At 38.6% G+C, this 14,997-nt stretch overlaps 1 protein-coding gene across 6 annotated transcripts in view; it reads right to left on the bottom strand.

Moving 5' to 3' along the window:
• The window catches only part of NAA15 (N-alpha-acetyltransferase 15, NatA auxiliary subunit), an 88,553-nt gene that overhangs the window by 50,621 nt on the left and 22,935 nt on the right, over positions 1-14,997 (bottom strand). For all 6 annotated transcript variants that reach the window (XM_001138279.6, XM_016952232.3, XM_009448306.5 and 3 more), the window contains 2 exons: positions 5,330-5,414; positions 2,641-2,745 (listed from right to left, as the gene is read on the bottom strand). In XM_001138279.6, coding sequence (XP_001138279.1) covers positions 2,641-2,745; positions 5,330-5,414 — 190 coding nt within the window. The remainder of the gene's footprint in view (positions 1-2,640; positions 2,746-5,329; positions 5,415-14,997) is intronic.

The raw sequence follows: 14,997 nt of genomic DNA, 5'->3' as shown, positions 1-14,997 counted from the left end.
ATTTTTGTATTTTTAGTAGAGACAGGGTTTCACCATGTTGGCCAGGATGGTCCCAATCTCCTGATCTCGTGATCCGCCTGCCTCCTAATTATTGCGTTTTTTAAAAGAGATGGTCTCGCTCTATCACCTAGGCTGGAGTGCAGTGGCACGCTCATAGCTCACTGTAGCCTCAAACTCCTGGGCTCAAACAATCCTTCTACCCCAGCCTCCAGAGCAGCTAGGACCACAGGCACATGCCACACCACATGCAGTTAATTTTTTATTTTCCATAGAGACGAGGTCTCACTATGATGCCCAGGCTAGTCTTGAACTCCTAGCCTCAAGTGATCGCCGCCTCAGCCTCCCAAAGTGCTGGGATTACGGGCATGAGTCACTGTGGCTGGCCCAAAATAATCTTTTTAAAACACACTCAAAAGAAAAAAGGAAGTCCACTTCCCTTTCCAGAAACTTATAACGTTTCTTTCTGAGATCAAGCTCAAACTTCAATCTGGCCAGGTACAGTGGCTCACACCTGTAATCCCAGCACTTTGGGAGGCAGTGGTAGCTGGATCACTTCAAGTCACGAGTTCGAGACCAGCCTGGCCAACACTGCAAAATCTCGTCTATACTAAAAATACAAAAAACACCCAGGCATGGTGGCATGCACCTGTATTCCCAGCTACTTGGGAGGCTGAGACAGGAGTATTACCTGAACCCGGGAGGTGGAGGTTGCAGTGAGCCAAGATCACACCACTGCACTCCAGCCTGGGTGACAGAATGAAACTCCATCTCAAAAACAAACAACAACCTTCAATCTAACAACTTTTAGGCCAGAGGTCCTCAACAGAGTCAATAAAATACAGAATGTTGGCCGGGCATGGTGGCTCACACCTGTAATCCCAGCACTTTCGAAGGCCAAGATGGGTGGATGGCTTGAGGTCAGGAGTTTGACACCAGACTGGCCAACATGATGAAACCCTGTCTGTACTAAAAATACAAAAATTAGCCAGGCTTGGTGGTGTGCACCTGTAATGCCAGCTACTTGGGAGGCTGAGGCAGGAGAATCACTTGAAGCAGGGAGGCGGAGGTTGCAGTGAGCTGAGATCGTGCCATTGCACTCCAGCCTGGGCGACAAGATCAAAACTCCATCTTAAAAAAAGCACAAACAAACAAAAAAAACCCCAGAATGTTTAGGATGGCATGCATGAACTAAAAACACATATTTAATATTACACATTTTTAAAGCAAGTCAAAATATTACAAATTTTATTTGAAAAATAATCTTGATTTCCGTAATACAAATGACAAAGTACAACTGGATCAAATCCTCTCAGCCGTTTGGATCATGGTTTTATAAACTAGGAAACACTACCCATTAAAATCTAGCTCCCATTACCTATCTTTCCACTCCCTCCCATTTCTATCACTAATATCCTGTATTTCAGGACTTTACCTCTCTTAAATATTGCAACAGCCACACAACTGACTCTCATCTTCATCTCCAAAAAATCCCATCCTCAAAGAGTTTAACATTGCCAAATATTTAAAGAAAATTATGTCCATCAAGAGGAACTCAAATAAATCATAATAAAACATTGGCAGAACACTATACAATCATTTAAAATGATGGAAAGACATCTATCTATGACAGTCTTAATAGTTAAGCCTTTGCTTGTCTTTCTAGTCCTCTAGTCACTCTCAATTCACATACTTCTGCTTTACTGGATTAGTGACAATTACTTGAATAAACCATAACATCTTATGTAATACTCCTAAATGTTCTGTAAATGTTTCTAATCAGTATCTTCCTTCACCAGACTGTAAGTTCTTTGAGAGCAAAATCTGTTATCTTTTCTTTGTCTGTACTAAGCCAAGGGCCTGGTAAACATCTGAAAAATTGCTAATTGTTTCAGCACTTAAAATTGTGTCAGCCCACAAAGTTGGTATAGAAATATTTGCTCAAGTCTATCTTAAAAATAGCAACCCACAATTTTTTCTCTATCCTCCCTCAGACATTTCTATTTGCTCTTACTCTTCCTTAATAAACTATTTATCCAATATGGTACTTAGCATTATCAGGGGCTATGTTATATATCTCATCATTAAGTCTTTAAACCAACACAGTGAGGTGGGTATGATTATCCCCATTTTACACATGAAGAAACTGAGCCCTAAGATCACACAGAAAGAAGCTGAAATGGGTTTTGAACCTAAGTGAGGCACATTCTAAGCCTATACTCCAAAAGCTTGTGCTCTAAACCAGGGTATTATAATGCCGCTCTAATATTCCTTATTTTATATCCTTTCTCTTTTTGAGACCCACCACCTACCACTATCACATTGGTGATTAGTTTTCAACAAATGGGGTAGGGGACTGCCACACAAATATTCAGACCCTAGCAATGCCCCCTTTTTAAGAGTGAGAAAAGCTTTCACAGATATTTTTAAAGGCAAGTTCCATTTATCTGTGAAATAAGAGAATGTTAAAACATGTAGGTATATAAAAATGTTCCCTGAATGAAGGCAGTTGCTGTTACCCTATTTAAAAAATAATTTCCTCTGTAATAGCACAATAAGAGAGATCTAAAACTTTGACTCTCAAATTGCTGCCTTAGCTCAAAACACCCCACTCAAACCTTAAATATATCTCAAAAAGGATACACACATGACTCTTCAAGTCATTTCTCAAACCTCTACGAACCAATTCATAAGCTTCTTCCTTTTTCCCCAAACAGTTCAATGTTAATCCTTTCATAGCCAGGGTTTCTATTTTCAAAAACAAAGAAGAAAAGGAACATTTTTAAAAATTAAATATTAAAAATAAATAACAACAGAACCATAATCTCAAAAACAAATGCTACACTGCTTTAAGAATTAAAAATGTCAAGGAGATTACTAAGATACTTTCCACTTTCTTGCAGATTTAAAACATTTTTAAAAGTGGCAATCCAAGTAAACACAGATTTCCAGACTCTATTATTGGAAAGAGACTCTCCTTTTTTTTAAGATAAAAGATACAAAATGCATGCTATTTGACTAGAAAGATAATCTAGTAATTCATTCTTCAGGGGAATTCCATGGGATAACCTTACATATCTACTTCATTAAAATATAAAAACTTTATCTTCAAAATATACTTTATTTCTGTGAACCTAGGTTATATACGGGTTAAACTCATCAGTGATTTAAAAAATACACATAAATTTCCTACATTTTTTATTTTCCTAAATTTATTTTAAAATTATTTGAGATTACTATTAAATATACAAGAAAAAGATGTCAGAAATCTATCATTAGCAACCAAAAGATTAAAAGAGAGTTAAAAGAAATATTAAGTTTTCAGAAGAGGAAAACTAAATTCTAATTTTATATGTATCCTATGAAGCCTAAAGGAAGTGAAAACATTATTTGCCTAACTTTTTAATTTATTTGATTGATTTCTCTTTTAGACCAGAATTTAGACTTTAGAGAGAAATTAATTAGGCACAAATGATAAGGATTAAAGATATAATCCTGAGGAAGAATCAACATGTACCGTTTAAAAATACTTTCGGCCAGGCGCGGTGCCTCACACCTGTAATCTCAAGACTTCAGGAGGCCAAGGTGGGTAGATCACTTGAGGTCAGGAGTTCCAGACCAGCCTGGCCAACATGGTGAACCCCCATCTCTACTAAAAATACAAAAATAGCCAGGTGTGGTAGGGGGCACCTGTAATGCCAGCTAGTTGGGAGGCTGAGGCACAAGAATTGCTTGAACCCAGGAGGCAGAGGTTGCAGTGAGCCAAAATTGCCCCATTGCACTCCAGCCTGGGCAACAGAGTGAGACTCCGTCTCAAAAAAAAAAACTTTCAATGAAATTATGACAATTTATATGCAACCTGAATTCAGGTATGTTACAGTGGCAGGGTAGGGAGCTGGAGAATCACATTTTAGAAACAGTGAAATAGGCTGGGCGCAGTGGCTCACTGTAATTCCAGCACTTTGGGAGGCCGAGGTGGGTGGATCACCTGAGGTCAGGAGTTTGAGACCAGCCTGGCCAACATGGTGAGACCTCATCTCTACTAAAAATACAAAAATTAGCCTGGCATGGTGGCACACGCCTGTAATCCCAGCGACTTGAGAGGCTGAGGTAGGGGAGTCGCTTGAACCCAGGAGGTGGAAGCTGTAGTGAGCTGAGATTGCGCCACTGCACTCCAGCCTGGACAACACAATGAAACTCTATCTCAAAAAACAAGAAGAAAAAACAGTGAAATGATGTAGGGAAAACTGCATTTCAGAAATAATGAAATCTGATACTTTTCTGTATTGAACACATTATGAGTATGCCTACTTTAGAAATGAATATCAAACAACATAATGCTCAGCTGGTCAGCAAAAATAATTTTTAATATGGAAAAAGAGATAAATTTATTTCTGTTTACTTGTTTTTTTAAATATATGTTTTGTCATAATAAAGACAAGGTCCCGCTATGTTGCCCAGGCTGATCTTGAATTTCTGGCCTCAAGCAATCCTCCTGCCTCAGTCTCCCAAAGGGTTGGGATCATAGGAGTGAGCCCCAGCACCCAGCAGAGAGATAAATTTAGATACTTTTATCTACATTGTTTTCCATCTCCAAACAATTACAGTAAAAGAAAGTATAAAGTGAAACACAGTGAAAGAAAGTGAGCATTATTATAAAGATAGGCCAAAAAAAAGGCAAGGAATCTAATGGAGAATTATTACTCTCCCCCTTCTATTCAATACTAAGAGTACATTATCAATAGTTACTGAACAGCCACGTTTCTTAACTGTACAAATCAGACCTGCCAAAACTTATTTTTCCTTTGCCTCCTCTCAAGTTTAGCCACACACTCTCCCCTTGCTCTACAAATATCTCACCATCCAATAATCTACCTTCACACAAGCAAAAGCCTATAAACTTTCAGAACATTACAATATACAAATCATGTCTTAAACATGACTTGGTCTTGAGAAACTGAAAAACATAAATGAAAAATATGATAGTTTATGAGCAAAGGACCAAATGGTCACTTTCTGAATAAGATTATAAAGCATACAATTTATACAGCTCAACTAAAGTTCTAAAGTAAATTTTAGCATTCTATCCTATTATTTCTCTTTTCCTACAGAGGTAATATTCAAACTAAGAATAAATCAGAACTCAAGTAAAATGTGTTATCATTTTCTTGATATTAAATTCAAAATTCAGTATCAAATTTCACTTTCTCACAGAAGTCAAAGATGAGAGGGTCTGTTCTCTCTGGAAAACAGTTAAGGCAGCTGGGAAGAATACAATCCAGTAAGAGAGGCCAGACAGGTATGCAGTAAAGCTTTATCTACTTGCACTTACCTCCATGCTCTGCAAATTTGGGATTAGAAAGTATTTGTTTACAGAATTTCAATCCATTTCTATACTGTTTATGTTCATAACACCTCTGTCAAAACAAAAAAGAAAAATTTAAGTTTAGCAAGGAATACAAACAACTTTAAATTCAACGCTAAATTTCTCTACTCTGTTAAATACAACAGAATGCTATTTCCATATGCTTCTAAATCTTGGTAAAATGCCAATAAAAAATACAAAAGGTTCAAATACAGGAAGTAAAAGAAAGACAAAGGAACAAAATATAGATTAGTAAAGTCCAACAACTGAGTGATGCAGAAAGAGAACAGAAAAACAAATGGTATAGAATTTCTTTTATTTTTTTTTTTTTAAGACTGAGACTCACTCTGTCACCCAGGCAGGGCACAGTGGCGTGATCACAGCTCACAGCAACCTTATCCACCTGGGCCCAAGGAAGACTTCTATCTCAGCCTCCCAAGTAGCTGGGACTACAGGCACATGCCACCATACCTGGCTAATATTTCTATTTTTTGTAGAGACAGGGACTCACTATGTTGCCTAGGCTGGTCTCAAACTCCAAGATTCTCAAGCGATCTCAGGACTCACTCAAGCAATCCTCCCACCTCAGCCTCCCCAGGGGCTGGGATAACAGGCATGAGCCACTATGCCCAGCTAGTTTTCTAAAGAACATTTTCTTTTTACTGAAGAACGTTTTCTTTTTACTGAAGCTTTCAAGCTGAAAGGGCCAAAAAAAGTCCATGCAAAATACACGGAAAAAATACCCAGACTGTAACATATCATAGTGAAATCTCAAAGCCTGAAAATAAAAAAAAAGGTCCTTAAAAACTTCCAGAGAGGGGAAAAAAACAAGTCACATAAAAAAGATCTATAATCAGAATAGCAGTGCACTCTTATTTGAAAGTAAAAATGAAATACTATTGAAATCTAGAAGACAAATATACGGCCTTCAAAAGTCAGAGTGAAAATTAAGTTTCAACTTATAATTCTGTACCAGCCGAGTCATCAATCAAGTACAGTCAGGCCCCATATCCATGGGTTCTACATGCGTAGATTCTGCTAACTACAGATAGAAAGTATTAGGAAAAAAAAAAACTGCATCTATACAAACTTACACTTTTTTCTTGTAATTAATGTCTAAGCAATACAGTATAACAACTATTTACACAGTATTTACATTGTATTAGGTATTATAAATAACCTAGAGATAATTTACAGTATACAAGAGGATGTGCATAGGTTATATGCAAATACTATGCCATTGTATATCAAGGACTTGAGCATCCCTGGATTTTGGTACCCAAGGGAGATCCTGGAACCAATCTCGCAAAATGTCATTTTGCTCCCATACATTAAGACTATATAAGAGGCCAGGCACGGTGGCTCATGCTTGTAATCCCAGCACTTTGGTAGGCCAAGGTGGGTGGATCATCTGAGGTCAGCAGTTTGAGACCAGCCTGGCCAACATGGTGAAACCCTGTCTCCACTAAAAATACAAAAATTAGCCAGGCCTGCTGGCGCCACCTGTAATCCCAGCTACTCAGGAGACTGAGGCAGGAGAATCATTTGAACCCAGCAGGCAGAGGTTGCAGTGAGCAGAGATCGCACCACCACACTCCAGCCTGGGCAACAGAGTGAGACTCCGTCTCAAAAAAAAAAAAAAAAAAAAAAAAAAAAACCATACAAACCAAAATACCAAGAATGTATAAGAGCAAAATGACATTTTAAAGCTTTGCAAAAAGCTAAACTTTTGTGTCCATGTATTCTTCCTTAGGAAGCCATTAAAAGAAATTAAGATAAATTTTTAAAAAGGCACTATCAAGGGCCAGGCGTGGTGGCTCACATCTGTAATCCCAGCACTTTTGGAGGCCGAGGCGGGCAGATCACGAGGTCAGAAGTTCGAGACCAGCCAGGCCAACATGGTGAAACCCCATTTCTACTAAAAATACAAAAATTAGCTGGGCATGGTGGCGGGCGCCTGTAATCCTAGCTGCTCGGGAGGCTGAGGCAGGAGAATCGTTTGAACCCGAGAGGCAGAGGTTGTAGTGAGCCGAGATTGCGCTACTGCACTCCAGCCTGGATGACAGTGTGAGACTGTATCTCAAAAAAAGAAGCACTCTAGGACTTAGTAAATAAGGAATATAATACAGAAAAAAGAACTAGAGAACAGCCACTCCAGAGTGGAGCAGAGTCAAAAGCTACTATGGAATAGGTTTCCAGCAAGAGCAAAAATTGAACTAGTGTGCTTGCTAACATGGAAAATGTTAATCATAAGCTCATGACAGAAATACAGGCACATTTGCAGGAAACGAGCAATAGGTCTACAGAAAACCAGGCAACTGCCTAAATAATAGGTATTAACTCCAGAAAAAACAAAAGCTTGTATAAGACTTGGATATAGTACAAATTTGGCTCAATACTGAACAATATATGCATAGTTATAAAAATGTAAACATTCTGTACTAGTTTATAAAAAACTTGTGATATGGCCGGGCGTGGTAGCTCATGCTTGTAATCCCAGCACTTTGGGAGGCTAAGGTGAGTGGATCACTTAAGGTCAAGAGTTCGAGACCAGCCTGGCCAACATGGTGAAACTCTTTCTCTACTAAAAATACAAAAAAAAAAATTAGCCGGGCATGATGGCATGCAGGCGCCTGTAATCCCAGCTACTTGGGAGGCTGAGGCAGGAGAATCACTGGAAGCTGGGAGGCGGAGGCTGCAGTGAGCCAAGATGATGCCACTGCACTACAGCCTGGGCAACAGGGCCAGACTCTGTCTCAAAAAAAAAAAAAGAAAGAAAGAAGAAAAAAAAACTTGTGATATAATTATGTTGAGGAATGAGGAAGATGAAAGTGGGCAAATGTGTGAATGAGTAAGTTCTGAGTCCTCATTTTCAAAAACCAGAGGTCAACAAATATTTAAAAGCTATGTATCAAGAAGAAATAGTGATGTATTACTAAGCAACAAGAAGGCAAATACCAGACAAAATAAAGGGCTGAAGTTGCTTGATTCTGGAGGGGGAAAGCAAGGGGATGGGAGAAAATAGGGAACATTATTTCTTTCATCATAAATCTTTTAGTGCTAGCTGACTTTTAGACATCAATATATGCTTTCACATGAAAATTTATTTTTAAAGCATTATATTTGTTACAGAAAAAAAAATGCTCTAAAAGATACAATTCGTGCCAGGATACATTGATATAAATTTTAAACATTTTGCTCATAATTTTTGAGGCAATACATTTAAAATCTGGGAAAGAAGTTAATGCAAGTGATGACAAAAATCATGGTAGAAAATGTGTAGAAACAGAAAAATAAAAATGTAAAATTTCACATTTTAGCATGAAGAAATCAATTAAGTTCACACTACAGCAAACTAGAGTTGTTTTACAACCAACTATATACCCATCATCTCCACTTTGTTGTTGCTTTGAGACAGGATCTCACTCTGTGGCCCAGACTGGAGTACAGTGGCTCAATCATAGGCTCGAGCAATCCTCCTGCCTCAGCCTTCCAATGCTGTTGTTTTGCATCTGAAACCTAATATATCCAAATACAACTGATTTTCTTGCCCAAAATGTATTCTGCACCAAGTCTTCACCATCCTGAAGATAGAGTTGATCCCCCCCTTCAACTCAATCAACCAGATGATTATGCAAAAAAAATCTAATCATCTTTGGTGCTTCTCCTTCCCTTATACTTCTGTCCTCTGGTAGGTCCTATCAGACCCAGTTTCTTGGCAATAGCTTCCTAACTGGTTGAATATTTTCTTTGTCTCCCACAATCAACTATGCATTCAGCAGGCACAGTGATTTCAGGGATAAGAGGAGGAGAAAGCAGAAGCAGTTACTTGAGAGCTATCATTCATCACATGTAGCCAAAGAAACATAGTAAGACTAAGTAACTAAATTTAGTGTTCCCATTTACTTAGCAGAAAGCCTAAAAGTAGCTTGTTTTTCTTATAAGAAAGCACTAAAGGAAGCTATGATGTAAAGACTAACATAATTAAAAGGAATATTCTTGATTTCTTGCTGTTTATGAAAATTCATACCTATAAGGAAGAGGGTTAAGTGTCACTGTTCATAAAACCTTCAGCTTTCTGAAATTTTACATTTATAAAAATGTAGTTAGGTGACTTTCACTTTTGGCATGATGGAGTAGGTGAAGCTGAACTTTTTCTTTCATCATAAAGAAAACTGGACAAAATATATGAAATAACAGGTTCAACAGGTGGTGCTAACAGGTGGCGCAAGACTGTGAACCACGAGAACGGGAAACAAACATGATGAGCTCTAGAAATGTCATCACTTTACTCCTGGAGGCACTTCCTAGCTCACAGCACAGGAAGAAGGATCCCAAGCGAACTACAGGAGTCCACAGAGTTAACAAAGACTGATGTTCAATGAGGCTGAGGCACTCTGCAAGAGATGAAACTACCCTGAGAAAGAGATCCAAAAATCCACAGAAGATCCCCATGTGTCTGTTGTTGAAAACTGTTGAGTACTAAGTTTTGCATATGTAGGGTGAAACATAACAAGGCCAGACAAAGAATGATGAGGACGCATTAAGTTTAACAATTCTCACAGCCCACATGGTAGTAAGAGTTCCAACTTGCCAGAATGGAGTGTCAACGAACAGCTGTAGAATTCAGTAAATACTGCAAAAAGGTCATTCCTTAAGAGTAGACATACACTAGCCCTAGAGTATTACTTTAGACCCACCCTAACAAACCCTCAAAAAAAATCAGGTTGACAAACGAGCATCTTCACTGTGCACCACAACAAAGTCCAATACCACTCTTTAAAGACAGTTAAATTTAGTAAAATAATATAAAACCTATAATATATAACATCCAATAGAAAATATCTAGACACTTAAGAGCAGGAAAACATGATCCATAACCAGGAGAAATTAAAAACGTGATGGAATTACGATAAAGAAGTTAAAACAACTATTATAAATGTGCTCAAAATTTAAGCAATGGATAAACAAATGAAGAGGAAAATGAAATATATTCGAAAAAAACAAATAGAATTTGTAAAGATGAAAATACAGTATTAAGGCTGGGCACAGTGGCTCATGCCTGTAATCCCAGCATTTACTTTGGAAGGCCAAGATGGGCAGATCACTTGAGACCAGGAGTTTGAGACCAGCCCAGCCAACATGGCAAAACCTTGTCTCTACTAAAAATACAAAAAAAAAAAAAAAAAAAAAATTAGCCAGGCATGGTGGCACATACCTATAATCCCAGCTACTTGGGAGGCTGAGGCAGGATATTTGCTTGAACCTGGGAGGTGGAGGTTTCAGTGAGTTGAGTCAAGATCGTACCACTGCACTCCAGCCTGGACAACAGAGCAAGACTCTGTCTGAGGAAAAAAAAAAAAGAAGGCCAGGCACAGTGGCTCACGCCTGTAATCCCAACACTCTGGGAGGCTGAGGCAAGCGGATCACGAGATCAAGAGATCGAGACCATCCTGGCCAACATGGTTAAACCCCATCTCTACTAATATTACAAAAATTAGCTGGGTGTGGTGGCACGCGCCTGTAGTCCCAGCTACTCGGGAGGCTGAGGCAGGAGAATCACTTGAACCCGGGGGGTGGAGGTTACAGTGAGCCGAGATCACGCCACTGCACTCCAGCCTGGTGACAGAGTGAGACTCCATCTCAAAAAAAAAAAAAAAAAGAAAGAAAGAAAAAGAAAAACAAAGAAAAGGAAAAGGAAAAAAGAAAATACAGAATTTAACATGAAACCAGCCAGGTGCGGTGGCTCACGCCTGTAATCCCAGCACTTTGGAAGGCCACAGCAGGCAGATCACTTGAGGTGAGGAGTTCAAAACCAGTCTGGACAACATGGTGAAACCTCCGTCTCTACTGAAAATACAAAAGTTAGCCAGGCGTGGTGGAGGACACCTGTAATCCCAGCTACTTGGGAGGCTGAAGCAGGAGAACTGCTTGAACCTCGGAGGTGGAGATTGCAGTTAGCCAAGATCGTGCCACTGCACTCCAGCATGGGCAACAGAGCGAGACTTCATCTGAAAAAACTAATAAAATAAAATTTTAATTTCAATTTTTTTAAAATGGAACCTTTCCCAGATAAGAGTAAAGCAGATTTTATGACACTTCAGAAGAAGAAAAAAAAAATCAGTGGGCTAGAAGACAGACATAGCAACAGAAACCACCTCAATGAAAGAGAGAGAAAAGATAATGTAGAAAAATATAATTAGTGGAACTACAGTGACCTTTCTTCATAATAAAAAACATCTAAAAACACTGCAGATCTAAATGTGTAAGTTAAAATGAAAAAGCTTCTAGAACACCTGTAATCCTGGAACTTTGGGAGGCTGAGACGGGTGGATCACCTGAGGTCAGGAGTTCAAGACCAGCCTAGCCAACATGGCAAAACCCTGTCTCTACTAAAAATACAAAATTAGCGGGGTGTGGTGGTGCATGCCTGTAATTCTAGCTACTAGGGAGGCAGAGGCAGGAGAATCGCTTAAATCCGGGAGGCAGAGGTTACAGTGAGCTGAGACTGTGCCACTGCACTCCAGCCTGGGCAACAGAGCTGTCTCAAACAAAAAACAAAACAAAACAAAACGAAAACAAATACACATACTATCTGATCCAATCCTTCCAACCTAGGTGTACACACACAGAAATGTATATTCGCCATAAGATAGGAAAAAGAATGAGAATAAGATTTACTGGTCAGGCTGGGCGCAGTGGCTCACGCCTGTAATTCCAGCACTTTGGGGGGCCAAGGTGGGCAGATCACCTAAGGTCAAGAGTTCGAGACCAACCTGGCCAACATGGCGAAACCCCGTTTCTACTAAAAATATTTTAAAAATTAGCTGGGCGTGGTGGCGCAGCCTGTAGTCCCAGCTACTTGGGAGGCTGAGGCATGAGAATCACTTGAACCCGGGAAGCGGAGGTTGTGGTGAGCAGAAACTGCACCACTGTACTCCAGCCTGGGTGACAGAGCGAGACTCTGTCTCAAACAAACAAACAAACAAAGATTTACTGGCCTGGCACGGTGGCTCATGTCTATAATTGCAACACTTTGGAAGGCCAAGGCAGGAGGATTGCTTGAGCCTAGGAGTTCAAGACCAGCCTGCATAACATAGTGAGACCTTGTCTTACAAAAAAATCAAAAAATTAGCCGGGCATGGTGGTGTGTGCCTTTAGGCCCAACTACTCAGGAGGCTGAGGCAGGAGGATTCCTTGAGCCTAGGAGGTTGAGGCTGCAGTGAACTATGGTCACACCACTGCACCCCAGCCTGGGCAAGACAGAGAGAGACTCTGTTTCAAAAAAAGGAAAAAATATTTATTAGTAACTGGTTAAAAAAAATTAAAACGATAAAAAGGACACTCAAAATTAATGACATACCTAAACTAAAAGTACTAACTTATAGTCTCTTTTAACTAAATAAGACTAAGTAAAAATCTATTTTAATTGACTTTGTATTAATGGCCTTTATGCCAAAGGCTTAAATTACCAAAACTAATACAGTAAATATGATATAAAAGGAAATCTAGGTCTCATCTGTTAAAAATATAGAATTGATAAAGTATCATCACTGTGTAATAATCCTAGCATTACATTCCAAGGTAATTTTTATATAACAGAAACACTATGAACGGAAAAATTTACTTTGAGGAATTAACGAAGTTGTGAAAAGGGCCGCCTTTGGAATCAAAGGCTCTGGTTTCAAACAGTGACTCTAGACTTTAATTCTATAATCTTATGTAGTACTTTGCTGAGTATCAAAAAGAATCCTTAAATCATGGAGAGCAATCATGAGAAAAAGACATGTAAAACACTTAACAATAATAACAGCTAATATTTAATGAGCATTTACTGAGTCCCAGGCACTGTGCTAAGTGCTTTACAGGGAAAATTTATTTAATCTTAATGATATGAAGCAGGTAGTCTTACTATCTTCATTTTACACGAGATAACTGAGGTCCAGGAGGTTATATAATTTGGCCAAGGTCACACTGCTATTAAGTGATGGAAAAAGAATCTGAACCCAGACAATCCAGATACAGAACCATAACACCTAACCATTGTAACTACTTCCCTAACCTAGTGCCTAGAACATTTTACAAAAAAACATAAAACTGCTAACACAAGTAATGGCCATTGTAGAAAGCTTTAAAAAAATGAAAAAAGAAAATCAACCCATAATCTCATTGCAGACACAACTGCTATTAAACATTCTGATTTTAACACGAAAGTTTTCACCCAAAACTTATGGAATAGTTTACTATTCTACAATACTAATGTGAACCTATACAAATATAATTCAAACTAGCATATAAAAACAGACAACGGCTGGGCATAGTGGCTCACACCTGTAATCCCAATACTTTGGGAGACTGAGGTGAGAGGATCACTTGAGGCAGGAGTTTGAGACCCACTGTCTCTACAAAAAAATTAAAAATTAGCTGGGCATGGTGGCATGCCTGTACTCCCTGCTACTCATGAACCTGAGGTGGGAGGACGGCTTGAGCCCAGGAGTCCAAGGCTGCAGTGAGCCGTGATGGTAACACTGCACTCCAACCTGAGCGACAGAACAAAACACTGTCTCTTAAAAAATAAATAAAATTGATATTCTTACTTGACATGCACAATGTAACTTTATTTTACATAGCTGATTTTTAAAATATTCAGGATTCCAATTGGTATTTTTGGTGGTGTGACTGGAAACACCTTTATTTGTTTATCGTATGTTTTTCAAAGAGACTCCTCGGTAACATTTAATCAGCATGATAATCCTATAAGCACAAAAGGTTTAATCCTTATTGTAGAGGTAAAATTTAGAAAACAAGTAACTTACCCCAGATTACATACCTAACTAGTGGCAAAATTTAAGACTATAATTTAGGCTCTCTGACTCCTGGTTAAAAGCTCTTTCCATCACCTACAGAAATTTTATTAAATGTTAAAGCTTATTAAACCCAAAATTTTTATCTTTTAAAAGATCTTCTAATCAACAAATTCAACTGTTACATTGCTTACCCAGTCTTATAATCAAATGGACAATAAAAATGCCCAAAATAAAGTGAGAAGTGAACACACAAAATTAAACTAGATAATCCCCTCCAAATAACTGACAGGAAAATTAAAAACTAAACCCCCTCTCTTTGAATGAGATATGTTTACATTACAGCACTTAGCTTTTTACTTCATCATACTTAGAATAGTAACTAAGTTTTAGATCCTAATGATTATGTTCTCAATTAATGAAATTCAGCTATGTCCTTATTGAAATTATATTCAATGCCATTAATTCAATTATCTCCTGTCAATGTGAGCTGTAAAAATAATCCAGAATGGCAGGCCCCTCCAAATAACTACTACTAATTCATTTCTCCTCAACAAGAACCAACATGCATTTAAGTAAATAGATCTCAATTTTTTTCAGGAAATGCACTACTTCTATAATAGGTCACTTATTACAAAGGAGAATAGAAAGGAAAAAGTAACAAAAAATATCCAATTTGGATGTTGGCCAGGCTGGTCTTGAACTCCAACCTCTGGTGATCCCCCTGCCTCGGCCTCCTGAAGTGCTGGGATTACAGGCGTGAGCCACTGCGCCCGGCCCTAAACTAACTTTTTAGGGAACTTACTTTGCTTTTATTTACGGAAAGTGAAA

Source organism: Pan troglodytes, chromosome 3 (genome assembly GCF_028858775.2).
Source record: "Pan troglodytes isolate AG18354 chromosome 3, NHGRI_mPanTro3-v2.0_pri, whole genome shotgun sequence".
NCBI lineage: Eukaryota > Metazoa > Chordata > Mammalia > Primates > Hominidae > Pan > Pan troglodytes.
The sequence above is the reverse complement of the archived record's forward strand: the minus strand, read 5'-3'. Positions and strand labels throughout refer to the sequence as shown.